General features: G+C 51.4%; 6 protein-coding genes across 6 annotated transcripts; 2 read left to right on the top strand and 4 right to left on the bottom strand.

Annotated features, from left to right (window-relative positions):
• Positions 1-45: 45 nt before the first annotated feature.
• Positions 46-2228, bottom strand: HO173_006755 (uncharacterized protein; the record flags this gene model as incomplete). The annotated part of the gene is made up of 4 exons (XM_037308663.1): positions 46-132; positions 577-647; positions 769-1747; positions 1806-2228. The coding sequence occupies 4 exons, from the start codon at positions 2226-2228 to the stop codon at positions 46-48; spliced, it is 1560 nt and encodes a 519-aa protein (XP_037164506.1).
• Positions 2229-3006: 778 nt separating this feature from the next.
• Positions 3007-4536, bottom strand: HO173_006756 (uncharacterized protein; the record flags this gene model as incomplete). The annotated part of the gene is made up of 1 exon (XM_037308664.1): positions 3007-4536. One exon carries the CDS (start codon positions 4534-4536, stop codon positions 3007-3009), a length of 1530 nt encoding a protein of 509 aa, XP_037164507.1.
• An 873-nt stretch (positions 4537-5409) lies between these two features.
• Positions 5410-10018, top strand: HO173_006757 (uncharacterized protein; the record flags this gene model as incomplete). Its single annotated transcript, XM_037308665.1, has 4 exons — positions 5410-5757; positions 5824-8550; positions 8607-9306; positions 9366-10018. The coding sequence occupies 4 exons, from the start codon at positions 5410-5412 to the stop codon at positions 10016-10018; spliced, it is 4428 nt and encodes a 1475-aa protein (XP_037164508.1).
• Positions 10019-10556: 538 nt separating this feature from the next.
• HO173_006758 (uncharacterized protein) lies at positions 10557-11981 on the top strand (the record flags this gene model as incomplete). Its single annotated transcript, XM_037308666.1, has 1 exon — positions 10557-11981. One exon carries the CDS (start codon positions 10557-10559, stop codon positions 11979-11981), a length of 1425 nt encoding a protein of 474 aa, XP_037164509.1.
• Positions 11982-14208: 2227 nt separating this feature from the next.
• On the bottom strand, positions 14209-15846 carry HO173_006759 (uncharacterized protein; the record flags this gene model as incomplete). Its single annotated transcript, XM_037308667.1, has 3 exons — positions 14209-14990; positions 15161-15443; positions 15652-15846. The coding sequence occupies 3 exons, from the start codon at positions 15844-15846 to the stop codon at positions 14209-14211; spliced, it is 1260 nt and encodes a 419-aa protein (XP_037164510.1).
• A 631-nt stretch (positions 15847-16477) lies between these two features.
• On the bottom strand, positions 16478-21195 carry HO173_006760 (uncharacterized protein; the record flags this gene model as incomplete). The annotated part of the gene is made up of 4 exons (XM_037308668.1): positions 16478-16706; positions 16813-19774; positions 19871-20906; positions 20980-21195. 4 exons carry the CDS (start codon positions 21193-21195, stop codon positions 16478-16480), a joined length of 4443 nt encoding a protein of 1480 aa, XP_037164511.1.
• Positions 21196-26353: the final 5158 nt, after the last annotated feature.

Genomic DNA, 26353 nt, shown 5'->3' on the forward strand with positions numbered 1-26353 from the left:
TCCATCCATCCATCCAACCAACCAACCGCCGTCCCAACTCAGCTCTCAGCCTCCGTATACTATACTGCGTCCCTCCTCTGGCCCTTGGGGGCGCCCGAATCGGTGCTCCGCCATGGCACGGACGGTCTCAGCCTGGGTTCGGGATTGAGCGTGCTGGGCGCGTACTAGTACCTGCAGACTGGTCCGGGCGGGGCTGAGGCGGTGGGGTTTGGGATGAGGGCGGGTGGGCGGGTGGGGGCTCTTTTTCAAGAGAGGTTGTTTGGGGGTTTGTGGTTGGGGTTGGGGTTGGGGTTGGGGTGTGGGGTGGGGTGTGTGGGTGTGGGGTGGGGGGGTGGGTGGGTGGGTGTGGGTGTGGGTGTGGGTGGGTGGGATGGGTGTGGGTGGGGGGAGGGAGGGAGTAGGGAGGGGTGAGGGGAGGGGGTGGGAGTGGATGGGTGGGGGGGGAGGGGGGGGGGGAGGGAGGGGGGGGAGCGGGGTATGCGAAAAGGGTTAGATGATTGTATGTATGCAGGTCTGATTGCAATAGCGCTCGTTCGCATCCTCATCCTCATCCCCATCACCCCCACCCCCACCCACGGCGACGCAGGAAAGATCCCCCACACGATCTATCCATCCATCCACCTCCCCACCAACCCCACCCTCACCCCCTCCAAACTCGCCGTCGTCAGCCCAAACTGCTCCCTCCACGCCCCGCCGTCCCGGTCCTCGACGGCGCCAAACTCCTGGCACAGCCGCACGACGGCGTACGCGGCCTCCGTCAGGGCGAACTGCTGCCCGACGCAGATGCGCGGGCCGCCGTTGAAGGGCAGGTAGTTCCAGCCGACGCGCAGCGTGTCCCAGCGGTCGGGCCGGAAGAGGTGGGCGGTGGGGCCGTAGGCGGGGGAGAGGCGGTGCATGGCGTGGACGGAGTAGGTGACGCTTTGGCCGGCGGCGATGTGGATGGGGGCGGTGCCGGCGGGGCCGCCGCCGCGGGGGAGGAGGGTCGGTTTGTTGGCGAAGCGGGAGTTGGTGGGGACGACGGGGTAGAGGCGGAGGGCTGGGTGGGGCGGGTCAGAAGGGGGTTGTGGTCATGGGGGAGGGGAGGGGACTTGCATTCGTTGAGGAGGTTTCTGACGTATTTCATGTTTCGGAGGGTCTCGTAGTCTGGTTTCTCGCCGTTGAGCTCGTCGACTTCGGCTTTGAGTTTGGACCAGATGTCGGGCCGGCGGGCGAGGACGTGGAATGTGTTGCTCAGGAGGCTGGCGGTGGTGTCTCGACCCGCGAGGAGGATGTTCAGGAGCTCGTCTCGTAGTTGTCGTGGGTCGTTGGTTACTTTCGCGAGCTCGTTCAGGAAGACGTAGCGGCCTGGCGGCTTCTCTTGTGCATCCTTGCTCTCGCGATGAGCTAAGGCATTATATACGAATTTATCTGCGAAATCGTGCACGGTCTTGCATGCCTTGTCGAATTTTCTGTTCGCAGAAAACGCCAAGAACCGTAGGGGGCTTCGTCGATAGAGGATTTGGCCTTGTGCGTAGTCGAATGCGCTGGCGAAAGTTTGCTGCTCGGATCCTTGGGGTGCAAGCATTGAGTTTACAGACTCGCCAAAGAGAAATTCGGTCGCGCTGTCTAGGGTGAGCCGGAAGAAAAGGGGCTGAAGGTCGACTGTGGACCCGTCGCGGGGTATCAGGCTGATGAGTTCTTTAATGTGGACTTCGAAGGTGTTCAAGTCTTGGATTTGGGCTTTGGAGAAATTCGGCCGGACCAGTGCCTGTCAGCAGTAAAGTCAGCACTGCTTTCAAATATATACAGCAGGTGTTTGCACATACACGGGAATGCTCCCAATGTGCGCCATCAGTCGTAAAGATGCCTTTTCCTAATAGTGGTCCAAACGTGTGCAGTCGATGCCCTAGTCCAAAATCATTAAAATTTGTTGCAAGAACCGCCTTGATGTTCTCCGGATCGATGGTGTTGACGAAAACACGACCCATTGCCGTAGAAGACCATGTCATGCCGTGCTCCTCGTATCGCTTCAGCGTGGTTTCAAGTAGCGTTTTATTCCTGGCAGCCTCCATTCGTTCTTTAAAGTAGCCATAGCCAATTATGCGCTCTGATTGAGGAATTCGATGAACTGGCTCACAGCCGTGTGCTTTTGAGAAGGCGCGCGCGGAAACGTAGGCGATGATTTTCTGAACAATAACGTAGCAGGTCAGACAGGAAAGACTCAGAAGAACATAAGCATGATAACCCATTTCTACGGCGAGTGGCACAAGGCAAGCGATACTCTTGTCGCTGCTAGGAAAATGAAGACAGCGTTGAGCAGAAAGCAAAGCGATGACGAGTATAAGACGTGGAAGTCGCGGATAAATCTCTCAGCCTTACTTACATCTCGAAAATCCCTGAGCGGATCCGCAGAGGGGTGTCGGTCTCTGGTTTACACAACGTTGAAGTCCGTGGTATTGGTTGTATGGCGTATGCATGAGATGACTTGCGCAACTTGTCTGGAGCTTAGCACACTCATGTTGGAGATTGGGAGGATTGTGTTTCAGCGAACACGTGTCACGTGATCAAAGCTGGCTGACAGTCATGCCACCTCAGCCTCGGTTGGGACCCTTCAGCCCAGGCTCGCTGTCATTGATTGTCATCTTGTGTATAGCCAATATCTGTTCTCTTATGGCAGAGCCCTGCATTGTTGTCATCCAGATAGACCGGACTGGGCTGAACAGGACAGCCTTATTGGTGAAGCTGGGCTTATTTCCACCCGTGACCAGATTGTCTGCTGACAAATAATCCAATTCGCTTGGTTGATAGAATAAAGATAGTAAATCTAGTACATTCACAAATAAATGTTGGATGGTCTTTTGATGGATGTTTCGAAATACTCAGGTATCTAGTGTTTATGCTAGTAGTGATGATTAAAACACTAGCGTTACCGCAGTGCCAAGGTAAGAGGTAAAATATCGTCATCAGCCCCCACGCTAATCAAATTTTCATTTACATGTATCATAATCTCTCCCCATCATACACAATTTACTTACGCACTCTATCAACATTGATTCTCTCAATCATCTGGCGTAGATGAGCTGGAGTCTCTCCTCCCACCGCAACCGATGAAATGCTGTACTTGTATCTCCCACCTGGGCCTCCCGAACCATTGCACCACCCACAAATGACAATCTGACCTTCTTGGATCTCTTTCTCGAACCGGCGCTGGAAGTCATCTCGCGTGCCTTTGAGGGCCAGTGGGTAGAGTAGAGCGGCGTCATGGAAGCCTCGCTGAATCGAAAAGTGCTTTTTGAGAAAACCCAAGGGATAGCTGGTGGGAACTCGCACGTTCAGATCGATGACGAGCTGTTTGCCCTTCAAATCTGTCATCACATCTGCGCCGAGGGGTCCGTAGTATCCTTTCCGGTGCATGTAGGTGGCCATTTCTTGGGCGATGTCGGCGTACTGTTTGCGAAGATTGTCTTGTTGCTTATAATCAATGCAACCGCCATCCCAATGTCCGTGGTTATCGAAGATCTGTTCAGTACAGCCCGTGAAAACACTTCGTCCCTTTTTGGTGACGAACAGAGATAGCGCTACAGCTGTTCCTGGAATCGTCTCTTGAAGCACGAGACTGGCGGGTCGCATGTGTTTGTTCGACTCGTTTATTTGTTGGATCATTCTTTTGACTTCGACAGTCAGTAGCCCGATGGCCTCTTGCTTTTCTGCATCTGTTTGAACCACGAAGACGCCTTGACTACCAAGAGATTGCGGAAGTTTGATGACAAAGGGAATTGGTCGCTCGATGATAGGCTTCATCATGCGCTCGACCTCATCCTTCAAGAGGCTTTCGTCATTCACCTGGTCGGGCTGTAGGTTGCAATCGATGACATCCGACTCAGGAGTTGGGATTCCTGATACAGCCAGTCCTGTCTTTGACAGAAGACCGTAATGCTTCTCGGGGTCGAACAAGTGTGGAAGGTGAACAAGACAGTCCATTGGATTCCAAATAGCAATTTTGTCATCGGGGCTCGTAATGATTTCGGTTGGTGAGGAGACGAACCGCAGCTCTGGACGTTGGGCCGGTGCCAGCTGGTCGAAGACTTTGAGAGCATCCGCTTGATGGGTTTTTATCGGTGACAGCATGTGCTCTACCTGGGCCGCTTCGTCTCCAGCGGCATCGACGTCGAAGAGGACCAGAGGCATGTTGCCAGAGACGAAACCGTACGATTGAGGCCCAGCTTGCAGATTTGTTCGTGCCAAAACGTTACTGTCCATTTTGAGTGCTCTAGGAGATTGATAGGCAAATCTTGTTGAAAGTGGGATAGAAGAGGTCATCTGTGTTGTTGCCGATGGTATGGCATAGACTTGGATAATGTTTTGGCCGTGGGGGTTATCCAGAGAGTAAAGTTCGCGGAGAGTAGTATCCAGCTCAACCGCCGGCAGTGTATGAGCAATTTTCCGGTATGTCCTGGCTGAGAACCTGCTCAACAGCACTGAAAGCCATTCCTTGAAGAATGAGAATGGGTACAGACTTTGCGGCGAGAATGTGAGGATAAAATTTGGGACAAACATGGTGAGTGTGGTGCTTTCAGTCACATGAGATTTCTTGAAAGCGGACGAAGCGCAAATATACAGTTCTGATGCAAAGTCTCAGTCAAACTGAACCCAAAGGACTCTATGCTCTACAAATACAGCAAATGTGTTTTCTTCGTCTAGTACGTCTGGAAATTGTGAAAGGTGTAACCATATCCCTATTTTTGGTACTCAACTGAAGCAAAGCCACTCCTGTCATGCTTGTCATGGTCAGCGTTTCAAGCTGCAAATGAATAAGCGAAAAGCGTAATCTAAATCTGGTTAGCTGTACGAACTGTGAACCGCATGTCATGCATCCGAGCCAGCTCTGTGGGGCCCAACATTGTTAGTAAGGTCAATAGCAAGGCATGCCAGCCTGTGAAGATCTACACAGCAAGGGTCCTACAACCGGATCCTACCAAAACCTGAGACCCGACCGAACACCGAGGCAAAGTGCCCACAAGGAAGGATCTGAGGTCTGGACGGGTTTAAGTTCCATTGGCATGGAACTTATTGCTTCTTGTTGGCTGGACTCCAAACTTCCTATGTCTTACGTTTTGTGCCGCTTCACTGCCTGGGCTGAGAACCGTTGTCCACAGGTTGAACGTTCGGATCACTAAGATCCGTGGTTGACTTTGGGCTTAGCTGTTGAATCCACATCACTATCATTAGCTGTATGGATCTATGGCTGATATTTGAAACCGGAATACTACGGTGTGTGACAGTAAGAGTGGGACCCCTATCATGTGAAAACAGAGCTATCCACTACAGTCTACCTTTACACTGAAAATTGAACATTCTGATTTTCCCACTGTTGCCCTCGCCAACACTAACCTAGTACAGGTCTTGAGATAAACAATTTAGCAGCGAGAAATGCCTTTACGGACGAGGAAGAAGCAGTTGACGTTCACTGTTCCCATACCTACCTTTTCTCCACCCAGAGCAGAGGAATGGAATCCAAAGAAAGAACACAGAAGAACTAATACCATCGAGAGTAATCAGACAGATGCAAGGGAAAGTACATCTGGTTCCTCGGATTCACGAGACGGAGCCAAGCTCGAAGCGCAGAAGCCAAAACGTCGGAAACCTTGGTACAAGAGGTTGAATCCTCTAAAGCAATCACGTAAACCTCCATCTCCAGTGGAACGCACTGTCTCTCGTGAATATGGCGCGAGTCTCTGGAGTCTTTTCACATTCAGGTGGATGTCTCCACTTATGGCTGTGAGTGCCCGTTGTGATGCGGATCTATGGATCGCCTTTTACAGCGTGACTGACGAGTAATTACAGGTCGGATACCAGAGGCCCCTCGAGATTGCCGACATCTGGCTTGTCAACCCCAACCGTTCGGCGGAGATCCTTACCGCTAAGGTGCAAGCTTCCTACAAGAAGCGCTTCAAGCGGGGAGACCGACACCCCTTGCTGTGGGCCATGCACGAGACATTCAAGATCGAGTTCTGGCTTGGCGGCATCTGCCAACTCTTCGCCAACATACTTGCGGTCGTCTCCCCATACACGCTGCGGTACCTGATCAAGTTCGCCGCGGAGTCCTACGTTGCGAGCTTAGAGCATACGAAGGGGCCAAGCATAGGCAAAGGGGTCGGGCTGGTCCTCGGCATCACCGCCATGCAAATGCTACAAAGTATGGGAACCAGTCATTCTCTCTACTTCGGTATGATGGTCGGCGGTCAAGCACGCGCTGTCTTAATTGCCATGATTTTCGACAAGTCGATGAGAGTCTCAGGGCGAGCGAAGGCGGGTGGGAAGGCTATCACCGAGGCTGGGGAGACCAAATCTCACCTCGATCAAGTTGTCGACATTGGAAAAGAAAAGATGAATCAGCGGACGAAGAAAGAGAAGAAGAAGCCCGTTCCGAAGCATACTCCCGGCATTACAGGCGATGGCTCGGGCTGGGGCAATGGGCGGGTAGTCAACCTGATGTCGGTTGACACTTACCGCATTAGTCAGGCATCAGGAATGTTTCACATGATCTGGACTGCACCGGTCTCTATTAACCTTACGCTCGTCCTCCTGTTGGTCAACCTGGGCTACAGCGCTCTGTCCGGGTTTGCCCTGCTTCTGGTCGGCCTACCTTTTCTAGGGAAAGCGGTAAAGTTCTTGTTCACTCGCCGCAAAGCTATTAGTAAGATCACCGACCAGCGAGTCAGCTTGACGCAAGAAATCTTGCAAGCTATGAGATTCGTCAAGTTTTTCGGATGGGAGAGGTCGTTCATGAACCAGATCAATGAGATCCGCGGAAGAGAAGTTCGATCCATTCAAATCCTCCTCGCTATCCGGAACATCATTGCTACAGTCTCCATATCCATGCCTATCTTCGCCATGATGCTGTCATTTGTTACCTTCTCTTTGACTAGCCACAAGCTCGACCCCGCGGCAGTGTTCTCGTCGGTTGCTTTATTCAACGCTCTCCGGATGCCTCTCAGCATGCTTCCTGTTACTATTGGACAAGTGGTTGACGGCCGAGCCGCGCTTGAACGGATCCAAGACTACTTATTAGCGGAGGAGATGGAGAAGGATGGTAAAGTCAACACTAAGACGGTAGAGGCAGTCCAGGTGAAGAACGCGGACTTCACATGGGAACGTACTCCCACTGCCGACCCTGCTCAGGCAAAAGCGAAGAAGATTGCCGAGGCGAAGGCTCAAGCCAAAGCTGCAACAAAGGGAGCGAAGCAAAGTGCCAAGGAAAAGGAGAGTGGACTCGTCACTAGCACAAAGAATCTTGACCAGGATGATTCTTTTGAAACCAGTGAGACGAGGCGGCCATTCCAGCTCCATGAGATGAGTTTTAATGCTCAGCGCAACGAATTGATCGCTGTAATTGGTGGAGTCGGCTCAGGAAAATCCTCCCTTCTGGCAGCTTTGGCCGGGGATATGCGGAGAACGAACGGCCAGGTCATCTGGGGAGCATCGAGGGCTTTCTGTCCACAAAACCCATGGATCCAAAACGCGACTGTAAGGGACAACATCCTTTTCGGAAAAACCATGTACGAAGGCTGGTACAAGAAAGTTGTGCAGGCCTGCGCTTTGACCACGGATCTTCACATGCTCCCGGATGGCGATGCTACGGAGATTGGAGAGCGTGGAATCACAGTATCCGGCGGTCAGAAACAACGCTTAAACATCGCACGCGCAATCTACTTCGATGCAGAAGTTGTGCTACTGGATGATCCGCTCAGTGCAGTGGATGTGCATGTTGGACGGCACATTTTCGACAATGCCATATGTGGTCTTTTGAAAAACAAATGCCGTATCCTGGCTACACACCAACTGAATATCCTCCACAGATGCGACAGAGTCATCTGGATGGAAAACGGACGCATCCGAGCGTTTGACACCTACGATAAGCTCATAAAAAGGAATCAGGACTTTGCCAAAATGATGCTTACCACAGCTTTGGAGAAGCAGACAGAAGTAGCAGAAGCTGCCAAGCAAGAAGAGGCTATCGAGGAAACGAAGCCTGAAGAAGCGAAGAAAGCCTTGGCCACCAAGAAGAAGACCCAGCTGATGCAGGCCGAAGAGCGGGCAACGAAGAGTGTGCCCTGGAGTCTATACATGGCATATATCCGAGCATCAGGCACCATCTTAACCGCGCCGCTCATCGTGTTCTTGCTGGTTCTCGCGCAAGGCACAAACATCGCAACCAGCCTCTGGCTCTCCTACTGGATCTCTAACAAATTTGGCTACAGAAACGGCGTCTACATCGGCATCTACGCGGCCTTGGGAGTCTCACAGGCTCTGCTGATGTACTTCTTCGCCATAACCCTTGCTTTGTTGAGCACCAGGTCCAGTAAAACCATGCTCAACCAAGCCATGAAGAGCGTTCTTCGGGCGCCTATGTCATTCTTCGATACAACGCCCATGGGCCGTATCACCACTCGCTTCTCCAAGGATATCGATCAGATGGACTTTGAGCTGACGGATGCTATACGGCTCTACTTCGTCACGCTAGCAATGATCGTCTCCATCTTCACTTTGATCATTGTCTATTTCCACTACGTAAGCCTCCAACTCCGCGTACTATCGAACTACTGTGCTAAAAATACAACCCTCAGTTCGCAATCGCCCTTGCACCTCTCTTCCTCCTCTTTCTTTTCTACACTTCTTACTACCGCGCCTCCGCCCGTGAGATCAAACGCCATGAATCTGTCCTCCAATCAGTCGTCTTCGCCCGCTTCAGCGAGGCCCTGTCCGGAATCGCATCCATTCGCGCTTACGGTCTCGAAGACATCTTCGTAGACAAACTCAAAGCTACGATTGACAACATGAACAGTGCTTACTTCCTCACTTTTGCGAATCAGCGCTGGCTGTCAGTCCGTCTCGACCTGGTCGGCAATATCCTCATCTTCACGGCAGGTATGTTGGTGGTGACTTCGCGCTTCGACGTTTCGCCTTCGATTGCTGGGCTAGTGCTTTCGTATATCCTGAGTATTGTACAGATGATACAGTACATCGTCCGGCAATTCGCTGAGGTAGAAAACGCGATGAATGCTACCGAGCGCTTGCATTACTATGGAACGAAGTTAGACTCGGAAGCGCCTCTGCACCTTGCTCAGATTCCTCCATTCTGGCCGGCAACAGGCGAAATCACATTTTCCAACGTTCACATGCGTTATCGGGCCGATCTGCCTCCGGTGTTGAAAGGAATCTCGATGTATATCCAGGGCGGCGAGCACATTGGAATTGTCGGCCGAACAGGCGCCGGGAAGTCCAGTATCATTACCACACTTTTCCGGCTCAACGAGATCTCTAGTGGTTCGTCCAATCCATCCTCTTCCTGTCACGAAACCACACTAACTCCTCAACCCGCACAGGCTCCATAATAATCGACGACCAAGACATCGCGCGCGTTGGTCTTCAAGACCTCCGCTCCCGCCTCACAATCATCCCTCAAGACCCCAACCTCTTCAAAGGCACCATTCGCTCCAATCTCGACCCCTTCTCCCAATACACAGACCTAGAGCTCTGGTCCGCCCTTCGCCAATCCACCCTCATCCCCGAAGACGACATCTCCATCACCTCTCGCAAATCTGGCTACATCCACTTGGACGACGTTGTCGAAGAAGAGGGCGCGAACTTCTCCCTCGGGCAACGTCAGCTCATGGCCTTAGCCCGCGCATTGGTGCGGAATTCGCAGATCATAGTCTGTGATGAGGCTACCTCGTCGTTGAACATGGAGACGGATGTGCAGATTCAGAGAACGATGCAGACGGCTTTTAAGGGGAAGACGTTACTGTGTATCGCGCATCGGCTGCGGACGATAATCAATTACGACAGGATTTGTGTGATGGATCAGGGTCACGTCGTGGAGCTGGATACGCCGAGGAATCTGTTTGAGCAGGGGGGCATTTTCAGAGAGATGTGCGATCAGGGGGGAATTCGGGTGGGGGATTTCCCGCGGAAGACGTTGTGGGATCATGTGCTGGACGGGTTTAAGGATGATAAGATTAGGAGGGGTTGGAGTTAGGGAGGTGAACAGGGGAGAAACTACAGATAGCGTGTTTGCTGTACTTTTAGAGCGGCATTGGTGTCTTCGTGGATCATGTATCCCCTGCGTTGACCCACTTGGAGGTTAGGGCTCCCCCAGCTGTCAGGCTTTGGGGGGATGAGGGGAGAGCTCTGGCTAGCATAGGTTCAGGCCAAGCTTTAATGTGGAATGAAAAGGGCATGATCTCCATTGAACAAGTTTGAACAATGATAGGTGAAAATATATAGTACTGGCAAGGATTACAACTGACTAAGCATGTCAAACAAGATTAACCAATCATAGGGCCAGAATTTGTTACAGTCTTGGCGCTCGGCCTACGCGCTTCAAAGCACCTTCCATCCGAAACAATCTTCCCTGCTCACAACGCTCTCCCTCCTCACGACCATCACTATACTACCGCCATTGTACTTCCCCGGCTCAGCCAAATTACTGCAAAAGCCAGTTTAGATCAACACTGGTATCGATCCCGCTGTGGTCTCTATCTACCGACAAGCAACAGAGCTCGCCCAACGCCAGAATGGCCTCCGTACCACCAGAACTCCTACATCTCATTGTCTCGCAAGCCGCCCTCTCATATGTGTACTATCCCAAGAAAGGCGAGGTCAAAAAGGACCTTGGCACCCTCAGATCCTTACGCCTTGCCAATCGGAAGCTCTCCAAGGTGGCATCCGAGTATCTGTTTGAAGAGCTCACTCTCTATTCTACGGAAGCTAGCCATGCCAAAATGATGGCCGTTGCCCATCATCCTACCTACAGTGCTTACGTTCGATCGATTGGAATTTCTCAAAAAGCCATCTTTGGACCTTTCTTGGACAGATACGCGTTTGGGCAATGGTTCCATCAAGCAAGGCCTCTAGTCATGTGTGATGGCTTACCCAAAGGTTACTTCTATGTACCACATCGCATGGCGTACCTACCCACGAAAGAAGCCCGTGTAATCGACTTCCATCATGCGGAATACACATCCCTCTACAAGAAGCAAGAACAACTGTTCGACAAGGCTGGAGATCTCTTGAAGACTGCCATCGGTTGCTTTTCACACCTAGAACTAGTGGAACCGTCTGTGCGTACACCTCGCACAACATATCCCGTACCCTCTACCGACGACGCCTTCATCAGTGATCTGTGGCAAGACAGCGCATGCTATTACGAATACGATCTCGAACATTCAGCCATGATCCTGACAGCTCTATATCAAGGTAGATCACTCGCTGCGACCCAGATCAACATCAGCGAACTATTCTACAAGATGGACACCATGGTAATGGATCTTCCGGACCCTGTCGCTTCTGGAGAAATTCAAAAACTCGTTGCCGATGCGAAGAAAGTGAACCTCTCCATCCAGACTTCTGACTATGCCGGATTGCAAAAACTCCTCAACACAAGCAAATGCGAGAAGTTCCTAGGTTTGATGAAGAACCTTGAGTCACTTGCATGTTCGACATACGAGCTTCAGGGTTCTCCGCTTCCATACCCACTACTCTTTGACATCTTTGGTCATAATACATGGGAACATCTCCATTGCCTAGACCTCGGTCTGTTTCGCACCCCTGCCATCAAGCTTGCCAAGCTTCTCGGCCGTCACAGTTCCACTTTGGAAAAGCTTACCTTGCAGCATATCCTGCTTTCTCAAGGGTCCTGGTTTGACATTTTCATCAACCTCCGACACGGTGCGCTACGCGTTGTTCAGCTCCACCATCTCGGCTGCGGAAATGAGACCGACGAATTCTTTGACGACGTTGACGCACTTGAATTGAGGCCGATACCGTCCTCACACCCGCTCTTCGCCTTTTTGTTTCGAGGGGCGTCGTGGGTACCATACATGGAGAAGGTGCTGGAAGGGTCAGAGTTAGATTCGGAGGGTAGTCGTCCAGATTCGGAGGGTAGCCGTCCAGATGCTACTGATTGGGAGGACATGGACTCCGAGGACGACGTAGATTGATCAGAGAAGGGAACCTTGGAAGATTAGAGAGCAGGAGACGGAACTGAGGAGTAATTCACGGCGGAGAGCACAACGATGCTAATATCATGACGTGCTTTGCATCCCATCACCGACACCAAGCAAGAACGCAGACCCCTCTCACATTTGTTCGCATGAATTACACACCGCTGCTGTAGCTATCGCATCCTAGACCCAAGCGGTAATCAATGTTTCAGAAAGCTACCGAAAACAAGAAAAAATGGTGCAGAACTATGTGCCACCAAAGACCGTCGATCCTCCGACTTGACACCTTCCTTTTTTTCCCATCACTCGCTATGTGGTGGGCGTAGCATATTAGTACAGTGTTTGCATGTCGCATACGCGATGTCATCCATACCCATGTTGTGTATCTTACTTGTCATCTTCGCTTTCTTCATTGCTTAGCTCCCTACACTTAGCCATAGCTCCTACCTGCTTGTTTATCATCCTTCCTCATATCATATTCATAATAGAGTCATCCATCGATACCATTTGTTACTCCACTCCTACCCCTATCTCTTTATTCGTGTTCTTTCAACCATATTATTGTCCCTCCCTCCCTACCTCACCTATTACCTACCTTCTATTTTCCTCCATCTACCTGCCTCTACCTACCTCCCTACCTACCCCCTACCTCCCTACTTTTCCCTACCGCTATTTGCATCTACCAGACACAACAGGTTTCAAATCAGAAACAGCGCCTTCGACACGGCTGGTAGGCAGTACTTATTTACAGGACAGGTTCTTCATTGGGATCGAATTGAACGGGATTGGGGTTGATATAAATATTACGAGTTCGATGGGCTGGGGATAAGCTTTGTGATCATTGCTGTCTTGGAAAAAAGATTACGGCGGTTGGGGGTGACGGTGTTTGATGTGAAGTGCTTGTTTTGCGAGATTACATTTTTGGTTTCCAATATTCAGTTTTGAACTTTCAATGTCTTCTTGTTCGTCTGTTGGCCAGTATACGGCATGTTTTGACGTTTGAAACTTGATATCGCTAAGCCTGACATTGCTAGATATCAAAGATTCATCCGAGGCCTCTCGTAGTGCCGTAAGGTTGGATTCTTCGCGATGTAACTTCTGTAGCTGGCCGTCCCAAGGAACTGGGATTGAACGAACGCCCGGGCCCGGTGAAAGCCTGGCTTCGTATGCACATTCCACCAATACAGATGCGGTCGCCGGCATGGGTTCTCTCCATTGAAATGTGGATTTTGGATACCTCTAGCCGCGGCCTTAGTCCCATGTCGTCACTATCAAACCCCAAAGACATACGCATCGCCAGACTGTTTTTTCTTGTTGTTGTTGTAAGTGCTCTTCTTCAACCGAGTACAACTGGATAGCCATTTGCGCCCCGAAGTAGCTGAGGCTGAAAGCCACGTTATAGGATGGTGCGAAGGAGGTAAATTTGTGGTAGTGAAGGATCTAATATTTAGCATGGTATTTGATGGATGGAGGGAGGGTTTGCGGTTTTGTAGAGCAGTCTTGCTAGCAGAGAGCGGAAAATGCGGCATCAGAGGTCGAGTAGTCACAATTAACATGGGAACAGATGCGGACAAGGTCGACAGGCGCCGCTAGTGAGGGCGTTGTATCTGCGAATAGGAATTGAAGGAGCAGAGCCGCAGCTCAAGGCAAGGAACACGCGTGCCAAGTGGTATTTCTCTTCAGCAAAGACGTCTCCAGCAATGGTGCAAAGCGGATGGATGTGAAGAGGCAGAGACAGAAGTTTAAGCCCAGAATCCAGTCTGATCATCTACTGTCTCGTTCTCACATTCGGTTGTGAGTGCAAGACAATGGTGTGATGGAGAAATACATTATCGAGAACGATGCCGCTGCTGCACATACCGGCGCATTGCCGATGTGATCCGCGTCATATAGACATGGCGTTCTCGAAAGTGTCGCGTGTCTTGGAACTAGTGCCATCGTTTCAAGCCGAGACTCGCTGTTTCAACCAAGGTGCAGCGGGTAAACCTGTCGAAAAGTGGCCCCCGCGCATCCCAGCCACCGTGTTTTCCAGCCACCTGATTTTGTACTGTATTTAGGACCTGGCCCCGGAGAGGTTTTAGAGAATTAATCCGTTCGTTCTACACATCACATACCTGATATTTCAACTAAACCGACCAACAGACGCAAGCTTTGCGCCAGGCGAGGTGTTGTGATGATGTGATCAATCACTATAGCGCTCCAGAGGTACCAAGCCGCTCCAGGTTCATCTTTGTCCCTGGCTGTGAGTGGTCAACTCGTCCAGTAGCTGGACGGTCTCTCCAGGATTTGCTATCCATGCAGTTGTACACGCCAACCTTGCTTTGAAGTCATTGGCTCCAGCGGACAGGAATTGATCTCCAACATGCAAGGTCTTACTTCCCTCGATACCGCCGAGGTATCGTTGACATGCGAGAACACCCCATCCCTTGTCGCCAATATCCACGAACACATCATTGCCTCCGTTGAAAGCGCAAAAAGGCAGCCTTCGTGCAGCTGGTGACATTTCAACAACTTGTTGCGTTACTAGTACAGTTTCTTCTAGTTGCTCACGGGTGAACTTTCGAGCTTTTGGCGCTGTGGTTGGAATGATCCCAACGGCCCGTTCTTTCCTCAAGATTTCGGCCGACAACTCCATGCCAGAGATACACTCACGTAGGGCTTTCTCAGCGACATCCAACAAAGCTTGGATGTCTTCCTCAGTCCACTGTTGCATTTCCGGGAGCAGCCATTCGTTCCTTTCGACGTATCTCAGAAGGTATTCAGCGGAAGTGTCAAGTTGGAAGAGGAAGTTGCTTTCTCCGCCCAGAATGATCAGCTCTGGATTGGTCACTTGTTTCAGGGTCACAGCGGCTTTGATTGCTTCCAAAAGGCCATATAGACGGCCGTAGTATTTCTTCGCTTCAGTGTAGCCTGCTGCTGTCACGATGCCGACCTTGGTACCCTGAGCTAAGAGGCTCAAAATTCTTGGGATTACCGGATTGTCAGCGGTCAATGACTGACCATCGTCTGAGGAAGGAAGATATTAGCCGTGAAAAGGTCTTGGGGGGAAAACAGTGTATTGTGGGAGAGTCGGGGACTATAGGCTAGCTGCCCGCACATCAGAAAGCTGGGACAGAAGCCATTATTTGTCCAATGATTGGAAGTCGAACGACGAATCACCACCGTCAGATACGCACCATAAAGCGTCACATCCCCATCAAACGTCACCAGCTCCAGAGGCCCACCCCTCACCAGACTCAGAACCTGCGCCGAATTCAAGATCAACCGAATATCGTTGAAAGAAGGCGGCACGAAGCGGCGCGAGCTGATCCTCCGCTGTCGGTCTTGATACTCAAACGCCTCTTCCAGCAGCAACGGCGTGAAAAAGACCCCGACGCTTGGAACCAGCAGCTTCAACTTGGACCGTTGGTGCGTACCGTCCCTTTGGTGCGCGATGTGGTCGTTGATCAGGTCTTCCACCTGAGGACGTGTGGCCGGTCAGTCAGTCTCGGTCTTAAATTGGGAAAACTAATTTGGAGTAGCAGAAGCGTGAGGGGCTACGGGTGTACGAGAGCAGGAGGTAAGTAGATGCATATGGCGGGAAGGGTGCCCTCCAGCAGTCAATCCTTTTCCTTCTTGCCTTCCTTGCCGTCGGGCTAACCAGCCACGAGTATAAATACGCACATACATCATGCAATATCTCCGCGTACCGTCTGTGAGCCGTGCGGGCCATCTTGACCAGGATGTCCTGCCGGTTGTCGTATGCGGCCGTGGGCTGCGAGTGTAGCACAAAGGGGACGGCGAGGAGACCTTTGATCCATTCGATGAGCTGGTCCCGTCGATGGGTCTTGAGTGCGTATTCGACTCGGTAGCGGGTTGTCATCTCGGGTCGGGGCGGAAGTACTTGGTGGTATGGGTGAAAGCATCGAGGTGGTCCCTATGAGTGCAGGCCCACGGCTAGCGCCGGAGAAGTTCGGGCCGAGGATCTGCCGATGTAATCCCAGCGGGTTTTTCCCGTTGCATACAACGACATCAATCACCCACCTTCCCCACCCCTCCTCTACAACCACTACCCCTTAACAAACCCCATCAATCAACCAACTGACACCGCGTTGCAACACCTCTCCTAGCAGCCCCATGACCGTGCACCGACTACATTAATTCCCTTCCGAAGGGGGGAAGAGCGAGACTTCGCGCCCTTGCTGCTCGTCAATTGGGAGATAGAACTTACTCAGGTCGAGGATAGGGAGATGGGATGTTGGAGTGGATGTATAACGGTTTTGAGGGTTCGGCTACAGTACAGCATTCGTGGAATTTGATTGATTGATGGATCAGAGTATGTACTGGTGTGTATAGGATAGGAAATGCAAGAGACGCTTTTGTTCGGTTTGTCGTTGCGGAAAGACTGGCGGAGTTTGACAATTTTTCCCCCTCCCCCTTCCCCTTCCCCACCCCCACTCGATCGCCATCAGAGGAACTCTCCTACTCCTTTATTATCGTCATCATTACCGTCATCACCCCCCATCGGGGACCGAGCTCCTGTACAACTGACTAAATGCCGACGACGGCTGCGCCAGCAGCTTGTACGGACTGTCCAGCTCGACCAGCGTCCCCTTGTCCAGGACGGCCACTTTGTCGAAATCGGTGATCGTGTCCAGTTTGTGCGCTACGGCGATGATGGTGTGGCGGGAGAATTTCTGCCGGATGATGCGCTGCATCAGCGCGTCGGTTACGTCGTCGAGACTGTGCGGATGGGGGTTAGTCGATATGTAGGTATACAGTGGTGAAGTGGAAGTTGGGTGGGCAGAGGGTAGTGTGTGCTGGGATGATGGGGGGAGGAGGTGCATACCTGCTTGTGGCTTCGTCGAGAACGAGGATAGAACTCTGCCTCAACAGCGCTTGAGCCAGACAGAGAAGCTGCTTCTGTCCATGGGAGAGATTCACGTCTTCGATATCGGCGTCTAGGCCCCCTTTCCCCTGTATCCCCTCCCACAATCTTACATCCTGCAAAGCCGCAATGATTGCTTTGTCCGTAGCCCGCCCGTACGGATCGATGTTCAGCCGCACGCTCCCATTCAGGAGGAATACATCCTGCGGCAGCCCGATGATTCGGGACCGCACTTCGTGTCGCGGGATGGTGCTCAAGTCCAGCCCGTCAATCGTGATACTGCCCGCGCGCAACTCTAGCATCCGGAAGAGCGCCAGTATCAAAGATGATTTGCCGCTGCCGGTGCGCCCGCAGATTCCGATCTTCTCGCCGCCTCGGATGGAGAGCGTGACTTCATTGAGGACCGCGCGGTTGCTCTCGTAGCCTGCGCTTACGGAGTGGAATTCGATGGCGCCTTGGGCGGGCCAGTCGGGTGGCAGTACCGCGGTCTCTTGGGACGTGTCTTCAGGGTTAGTGGTGCTGGTGAAGTTCCGGATTCGGCTGACGGCTCCAATGTGCGTTTCGAGCATCGTCCAGTACTGCAATACGAGCTTTAGGGTCTGGCTGAAGAGGATTACGTTAAGGAGCGCGATGCCGACGTAGGCGCCACTGAGGACACCGCGTAGGCCAGTGATGAGCGACATGAGCATTATGGCTATTGCGGCGACGAGAAGGTCGAGCACTAGTTGTAGCCAGCGCTGCACGGAGAAGAGGAGATAGAATGGTCGCTGCGACTGGTCCAGGAGGTGGCGGTTTTTCGCCTCTAGAGAACGTTGCCAGCCGAATGCGCGGATCGTGGTGAGCCCGGCGATGGTCTCGCTGAATAGAGAATAGAGTGGTGATTTGGCTTCGAGATCGAGGAATCGTAGTTGACGGGAGGTGCGCAGGTAGAATTTTTGGATCAAGTAGACGAAGAGAAAACAGACGGGGAACGATATCGCGGCGTAGACTGAGGAGATTCCGATGAGGATGATCTGCGCGATGCAGAGGATGAAGGCTGCAACGAAATTCAGTGCGGAAAGAGGAAGATCCATATCAATGAGTTGGAGGTCTTGCGAAAATCGGTTGAGCGTAACACCGGTGTCGGTCGTAGAGAAAAAGGTCAGTGGAGCTGCGAGCACCGTTTTCAGCAGTCGATGGTGGAAGTTTTCGCCTGATTGGGGTACCATGGTGATGATGATCTGCCAGCAACTGATGATTAGAGAGATGAGGCCCATCACACCGAGCATAGCGTAGATGCCGAGATAGTAGCCTAGCTTTTGGTTTGGGCGCTGAGCATTTGCGGCCGCCCACCAGCCAAGCCAGACTTGTGGAAAGGAGATACAGAATACGTAAGCGCACATGGCGACGATGAAGGTTACCACTGCAAACCAACCGACAGATCTCGCGTAGTAGGTGTAGATGGCAAGATCACCGGTTCGCTTGTTGGCTTCGAATTCTATCGTCTCTGTCGCTTCTTTGGATGGTGGCAATGTGGGATGGACGATTTTACTCGTAGTGGTCATGGCTAAGACTTGATCTAGGTTTGTCATCTCTGTGGATTGAACAGTCCAATCCGCTGGTTGCAGCTCAAAGCTTGAGACATAGCCGCCGGCTGAATTGAGCTCCTTAAAGCTTCCCTGTTCAGATAGTTTGCCGTCCACGTCGAGGACGACTATGTGATCTGCGAAGGGAACTCGCCTGCTGGAGGAGGAAGCGAGGATACTGGTGGTACCTTGGCGGCGTAGTAACCCATCCCGGCCGAAAAGACTGTGAAAGACCCGCTGTTCGGTGTCCATATCTAGACCGCTGAGTACGTCATCGAGGATGCATAGGTCATGTCGTGAGTAAGCAGCGCGAGCCAATGCGAGCCTCTGGCATTGGCCTCCACTCAGTGCGATGCCCTTGCTTCCGATTTGTGTCTGGTCACCCAACGGCATCTGACGCAGATCTTCGTCCAGAGCACAAGCCTCGAGTATAGTGTTGTACCAACGATCATCGTACTCGGAAAATGCGGTGATACTGTCCCGTACGGTGCCGTTCATGTGGAAAGGTGACTGATCGCAGTAGGATACGTCACCGGCAAACAGTTTGATGGTCCCGGACAGCGCAGGGACCTCGCCCAGGAGCGCTTTCAGCAGTATCGTTTTGCCACAGCCTACAGGACCCACTATCATTGTCAACTTTCCTTGCGGAATGCTCAAATTGATCGACGACAGCAGAGCTTCCTTCTCTGTTTCCCAGCCGAAGCTAGCGTCTTCTACGCACATGAAGTCGGCATGAGACCCTGGAAAAGACATGATCCCTCTGTCATTGGTGGAAGTCATGCGAGACTGGGAGGACTTCTCGGTCCATCTGAGACTGTCACTGGCGCTGGTATCGCTTTGAGAGCTTTGTCCATTGTCAGATTCGTACTGAAAGGGCTTGATCCTTTTATCTACATGTTCAGGCGTATCCAAAAAGACTTGAATGCGGCCAAAGCAGCCTAAAGAGCCGGCAAAAGCACTCATGGCCATGATCAGCGAGGACAGAGGGTCAGCGAGAAGCGCAAACAGCGAAAGCGACGTGAAAACTTTGCTAGTATCCAGGGTGCTGTTACCATTGCTCCTTAGAGCTATGAGCGAAAAGACCATAAAAGTCAGGACGGGAGCAATCACAGGGGTAGTGTAAGCGAAAAACATGCTTCCAATTAGTAGTCTTCGGAAACTTTTGGAGATCTCTAATTCTTGCAACCTCAGGCTGTGCAGATTATCGAACAGAGTGTCGGCTAAGCCGCACATCTTGATGCGTTTCATCGAGCCCAGCATTTTTGTGGTGGCGCTGATTCGTCTCTCTATAGCTTCGAGCCAGAGAGCCTGTCTTTGCACCACCAAGTTCATGACGAATAGCGAGCCTAACAATGAAACTATGATAGGGAAAACCTGTCAGCACTGGAGACGTACCTAAGTTGCCACCTGTGGTGACCACGGTCGCTCCTGGTCAATGGGAAAGGTTGACTTGCCTATGGCCACTGCGATTGGAATAGCACAAGCTGCTCCAAGCTGCCGTTCCAGCAAGTAGATAGCAAGGGCAATCTCAATTGGATTCGCCCAAATCTCGTGCATTGTCTGCCATCCGTTGGTGACCCTTTCGATATCAGCACTCATAAGAGTAAGTGATGTCGCAGGATCAGCTGCATTTGCTTTCAATGACGATGTCTTGGCGAACAGCATCGAGACAAGCCCTCCTCTGGCCATGGTTATTGCGCGATACGTCAGGTGCTGGTATTGGCCGGTCGTGATGGCAATGCCAGCGTACACGAGAAAGTATGCGCCGATCAGGCCATACCCTACGTTGTTCGGATCTTCGGACTTGGACCGCGAGGAGAAACTGATGGCGCGTTGGATCAAGAACGGTTGGCAAAAATTGAACGCGATGAGGCCTAAGCGCGGTGGAACCGCTGAGAGAAGACGCCATTTGAGCCTGCCGAAATATAGAAAAAGAAGCGACCGGGGAGCCTTGGTCGGCACATTTACCCAGGCTGTCTGTAGTCTGTCGTATAGGTAGCCGCATGTTAGGTGCTTGTCGAGCGGAAGCAAATCTTCCATAGAGAGAGACCTTTTGAAACCAGTTCGGAAAAGACCGTTGAGCCACCAGAAAACGGATCGGCTAAGTAATCCGCTGGTGGCTTCGGGCGAAGTCGACTTCCATTCAGGATGCAAGATACTGCGTTTTTCGACCGCCTCACATATGATGAGGAGAAACTTGAGTGTAAATGCAACGGTAGTGACAGCAGCGACAGCATTGTTGTAAGATTGCAGCCAAAGTGTTCTGACTCGAGCGGCATCAAGCAGAAGAGTCAAAGACAAATAGGACTGTATTACTAAGGAGGGTCGGATGGAGCGCTCGTGCTCCACGAAGGAGAGGATCGCTAATGCAAGAGCACCCACTGAGCTAAGGACAGCATCTGCTACCGATGCTGTGGTCTTGGTAGCTGTCGGCTTTGCCCATAGCGCAACGAGAGCGAGCTGCGTCGCTCCGAGAACTGCATAGAGAACCTGCACCGGCAGTTTCAGCTTCATTCCAACGAGCGGTGCAATGCGATATGCAGCGTTGGGTGGGGCCACCTACCAGTTTAGACGCTAACCAAGAACTCGGATCGACTTTGATCGTTCTTCGAAAGAGGTATGAGATTCGAAAAGGTACCACGATGAGCAGCAAGGCCATGGGGAGGATTGATAGAATGCTTTCTTCGAACAGTAAAGTGAAATCAAACCCGCCGCGGCAGCCTTCTGCATAAGGGCCAAAGGTGTCATCGACTTGCTTGCATGATTCCGGTGTCGCCATTCCCGCTGTGATGGAGTACTCGACAAGATTGTGGCCTGAAATGCAGCCCTCGCGCAGGGTCTTGAGGCTGTTGGTCTTGGGAGTCCTTTGGTAGATCCGAGAGAGAGGTTGTTCATGAGCATGAGATTGACCCGGAGTGCGTGGATCAGATCCGGTTGAGCATACGTGGGGAATGCATTCCCATGAGGACGAGGCTAGGAAGCACAGCTCGGTTGCCAGCGTCCAGTGTACAGGTACAGGGTGTGCAGCGGATTGGAACGCATCGTGTTGAGTGCATGCTTGCAGGAGTAGGGTCACAACTTGCAGCCGCTGATGCAAGGTTTACCTCTTTCGGGTAGTTGTAGCCTTATTGTTGATAGCTCTTTGATGGACGGCAACACTGGCTCCATCCCGGTTGTGCGGATAATTAGCGCTCACCTCGTTGGTCATGTCCCATGTACTTTCGGAAGATGAGCTATACCAGATCTCCTGTATTAAATTTACGGCCACACATCGAGTACTCACCTGGCGCCGTGATGTGAAGTATGAAGCTGCAGTCTAAGTTAGTGTCCCTTGGAACTCGATAGCGTGATTTCATCCCAATCTCAATCCTCGCCTGGGAGCGGCGAACCCGACTCATCGGACTCCACGCACAGAGAGCTATTTACTCTAAGAGGTCAGAGATCTATTCGGAATCGGGGCCGTTGTATATGCGCCGGCTAGAGGACGATTGAAAGCAAGGATGAATATGTTTTTCTGCACGGTCATTGGACGAACCACATAGCTAGTCTGGTCAGGATTCGACGGTTAGAAATAGGGGAATTTTAGAATGGGGGAAGAACGAGATTTTTTAATCGAATTTTGAATTTTGAGGGTTTTCGGTTGTCACAGCCAAAGCTGCTAAGCCTGGTTGAGAAGTACAACTAAGGTAAAGTATTAAAAGTAAAACGCCTCAGCGGCTTGGAAAAACATGACACTTAACGGCATCTTCCAGACTTTGCCCGAAGCAGTATTGTGGCGTCTGGGGGAATCATCACATCATGACTGTTCCTTGGCTAGCGAGCAGGCTAAGAACGCTAAATCCCTTAGGGCTACTCGAAATAGGGCTAAGTACCCTAGGGCTAAGTATCGAGTAAAGTACCGTCACTCTTCCCTCCCTCCCTTCCGCACCTACCCACTCACTACCTGCTCAGAATTCAATCAGACTAGAATATACACATCTTATACCCATTCTTCTTTCTATCATGACCTCCAGGAATGATCAAAAGTCTTCATTGAATGATCGGCCTCATCATCTAATAATGAGCGGCATCGACATGGGGTCGGAGATTACCTTACAGAGTATGAGTGAATGTATACCCCTGTGCTCCCTGCAAGATCAATGCAACAGCGATCCGAGCACATGGCGTCGCATGCAGAAACGGTCAACTCGCATGTAACGGTAAACTTAAGCGCTTTGCAGCATTTTCCGACCAACCAAAGTACCCAGGTATTTTGGCTTTGTTCGTGCATACGACTAATCTACTCAAATCATGCAGCTGAAAATTTCCATCTTTCTACCCCGCAATACCCCCACGCTCCGCCGCTGCGAAACCAAGAACTTACCTGAACGTGACACATGTAAACCTGCTGATTGAGATGCCATCGTGATGCCCCAACCTCCACCTGCACAAGAAAGGGACAAGGACAACGATCTCTCAATTTAAAATGTCTTGTCAGACCTACATACTAGGACAGTGTTCGCTTGTAAGCGAGTATGATTCGTCGACAAACCCTCTTTTACCCCAGCCACGCTCTCCTAAATACTATCGAGCTACCTTTTGGGAGATCAGAGAGCCTCCTCTTCCCTGTTGCGGAAGTATGCCAGCGACGCTATGGAGATCTTGGCGCGTCATTCAGAGCGAGAGCTGAGACCTGACGGCCGCTAACAGGACCCTGGTCTGACCACACATGGAGCGTGAATCCAGCTTCAACATTTTCCTTCCTTAGTCGTGTCACTTGGTGTCGCCGCCAAATACTCCTTCCCCTCAAGTTCTCAGGACTCCACAACGGAACGGCGCCACCAGCGGGTCGCATACCACATAGCGATTGTTTTGATGTAATGGAATCAAACTACTCTCTACAGGAATGACAGCCGTTGCATTAGCCTGTCAGGCTTCCGGTTTTGACCGTTAGGGAAAGCCTACACATTTGGTGAAACGTCATCTAGGGATCGCCTTGAGCAACCAGGATAGAAACTTGGTTTCTGTCTGGGAATACGCACAGATGCAGGCCGGTCTCCTTTGGGGTCCACTTGCGTGGAGCTCGGTCTGTTGCTAAATGAAGAAGTGACCAATCATGTCGGCAGTGGAAGCCTCGGCGTCAAGCATCACCTCCAGCTAATGCTCACGAATAGCGGCGGAGCACAACCGTTCCCAGTTTGGTCCTTTACATCCTGCAGAGCGAGAAAGACTGCACACTCACAACCAAATTTCAGGAAAGGACCAGACACCTTCGCTTTACGATCTTCAACCTCACCTGTATCACTTTACAGAATCATATCTAGACCCGAAAACAGAGAGCACAAGTCCTCGTTACCCGCATGAAAGTCGAACACGCAGCCATGTCCCAACTGAAAGCAATGTCTTGCAAGCTCTCTCTACTGGACGGGGAAGACACTACTAGATCTCGGCTGATGATGACTGAAGTGGAACTTGAGAATCCAGACAGACTCCAGAATCTAGGCAAGGGAGACCGAGCATCTTTCAATGACATGCTATGTACCGCCTGGGGCCTTCTCTTGCGCTGTTATACAGGCCAAGACAATGTATCCTTCCATTTTGGACAGGGCAACGTTGATGGCCTGGCCTCAAAGTCAGCCATACCCCGAGACCGCCAGTCCATTTTTCGAATGGAGTTTTGCGAGCGGGAAAGTCTCTCGACGTGTGTTGCGAGGGCGAAAGATAGCTATGCAGATAATGAGCGGGGAGTTCCGTCTTTAGTCTCAACAGTATCAGACTCGAGATCTTTCTCTGCGTCACATTACCAAAACACCCATGTATGGGTCGAGGACGCTAGTTGTAAAGATACGCAAGATGCTGCTATTCAAAAGGTATTCTGATCCACCAGCGCTAGTTTCCATCAAAAAGTACAATCTGACATCTGCGATAGGGAGACCTTTGGCTCCTTGCGGCCTACACATATAGTGGGGTGAAGCTGACTTTGAAATCGCATAGCTGCGATGTCTCTCCAGGCTATATGCAGATCCTTGCGAGCACTCTCGATCACCTATTGACTACCATTGTTGTTTCGCCAGAGACGCAATTGGTGGACTTGAGTTACGTAAGCGACCGCCAGAAGCGTCAGATCGATGTTTGGAGTCAGCCTCCAATTGAGCAGTCCAATGAGTGCGTGCATGACATAATCCATGGACAGGTTCTGAAGAACCCCGAAACTGAGGCGGTGTGTGCATGGGATGGGTCTCTGACATTTCGTGATCTATGGATTCATGTTGAGCGCATGGGACGAGTCTTGTCAAGTATGGGCGCTGGCCCGGACGTCGTTGTGCCACTCTGTTTCGAGAAATCCATCTGGACGACGGTTGCAATACTGGCTGTTCTGGAAGCGGGAGCAGGATTCTGCCTTCTAGACGCGACACAGCCAATGACTCGTCTTGAAGGTCTCACACGCAAGCTTGGGGCAAAGATTTTGCTGTGCTCACGGACGCATTACCCAAAGCTATCATCTCTTGTCGATAAGGTTCTTGTGATTGACGCCGAGACACTCAGGTGTTTACCTGGAAGATCTTCAGATATAATGACTCGAGCTTCGCCATCAAACATTGTCTATGTCGTTTTCACGTCTGGGTCGACCGGAGAGCCCAAAGCGATTGTCATTGAACACGGCGCATTCTGCTCAGCTGCCAAAGCCCAAGAATCAGCGCTGTGCATGGACCGGGGCCTGCGCGCCCTACAATATGCGTCCTATGTGTTTGACGCATCCATCCAAGAGACTCTTTGCCCTCTCATGCTCGGGGGTACTGTCTGCGTTCCGAACGAACAGTCGCGTATCAATGAGCTTGCCGCAGCGATCAATCAAATGCGGGTAGAATGGGCCGTGCTCACACCTTCTGTTGCCAATTTCCTCACTCCTTCCGCAGTACCTCGACTGAGGACTCTGCTTCTTGTTGGGGAAGTAATGAGCCAGGAAAACATCTCGACGTGGTCTTCTATTAAACTCATTAACGGCTACGGTCCAGCTGAATGTTCAGTCGCTGCAGTGGCAAATTCTAACCTGTCTGCGAACAAAGATCCTACTCAAATCGGACGTGGTATCGGCGTGCGGTGTTGGCTTGTCGATCCACAAAACCACGAGCGACTTCTTCCTCCTGGCTGCCTGGCAGAGCTTGTGATAGAGGGTCCTACTTTGGCACGAGGATATCTGAACGATCCACAGCGAACACGCGATTCTTTCATAGAGAGTCCTGCTTGGGCGACCAATGGCGGCGGAGATTCCCCCAAACGATGGATGTACAAGACCGGTGACCTTGTCAGATACAACACTTCAAATGGTATGCTTCATTTTGTCGGACGCAAAGATACACAAGTGAAGCTTCATGGACAAAGGATTGAACTCGGCGAGATTGAATATCATCTCGCAAACGAACCAGCTGTTCACCAGTCCGTTGTATTAATGCCCAAGGCTGGTTTTTGTAAGCATCGTCTTGTGGCTGTGGTCTCTTTGCAGGCTATATCAGCAGCAAGCGTTGGAATGGACGGCTCCGCTCTTCAATTCGTCAATAAAGCGAAGCAAGAGGAAACACAAGCTACTGTCGCTATGGCGCGCGAAAGAATCTCAAATCAGCTCCCTGCTTTTATGATTCCTTCTATTTGGCTTGTTGTCCAATATGTACCACTTCTGAAGTCTGGAAAGCTTGACAGAAAGGTGGTCTTCAATGAAGTCCAAGACATGAGTGAGGAGACATATGCCCAATGGGTTCGGGGTGAACAGAAGGAGGAAAAGCCAGCCACTGACCTCGAGGCCCGGTTAAGATCGATTTGGGCTGACGTCCTGAATCTACGGGCCACCCAGATTGGCCTGAAACAATCATTCCTGAACTTGGGAGGAGACTCCATATCCGCGATGATGGTACAAAGTCGATGCAAGAAGAACAAGATTGGCATCACAGTCCAAGATATCC

Source organism: Letharia columbiana (assembly GCF_014066305.1).
Source record: "Letharia columbiana isolate WasteWater2 chromosome Unknown Sc0000020_s0, whole genome shotgun sequence".
Taxonomy (NCBI): Eukaryota; Fungi; Ascomycota; class Lecanoromycetes; order Lecanorales; family Parmeliaceae; genus Letharia; species Letharia columbiana.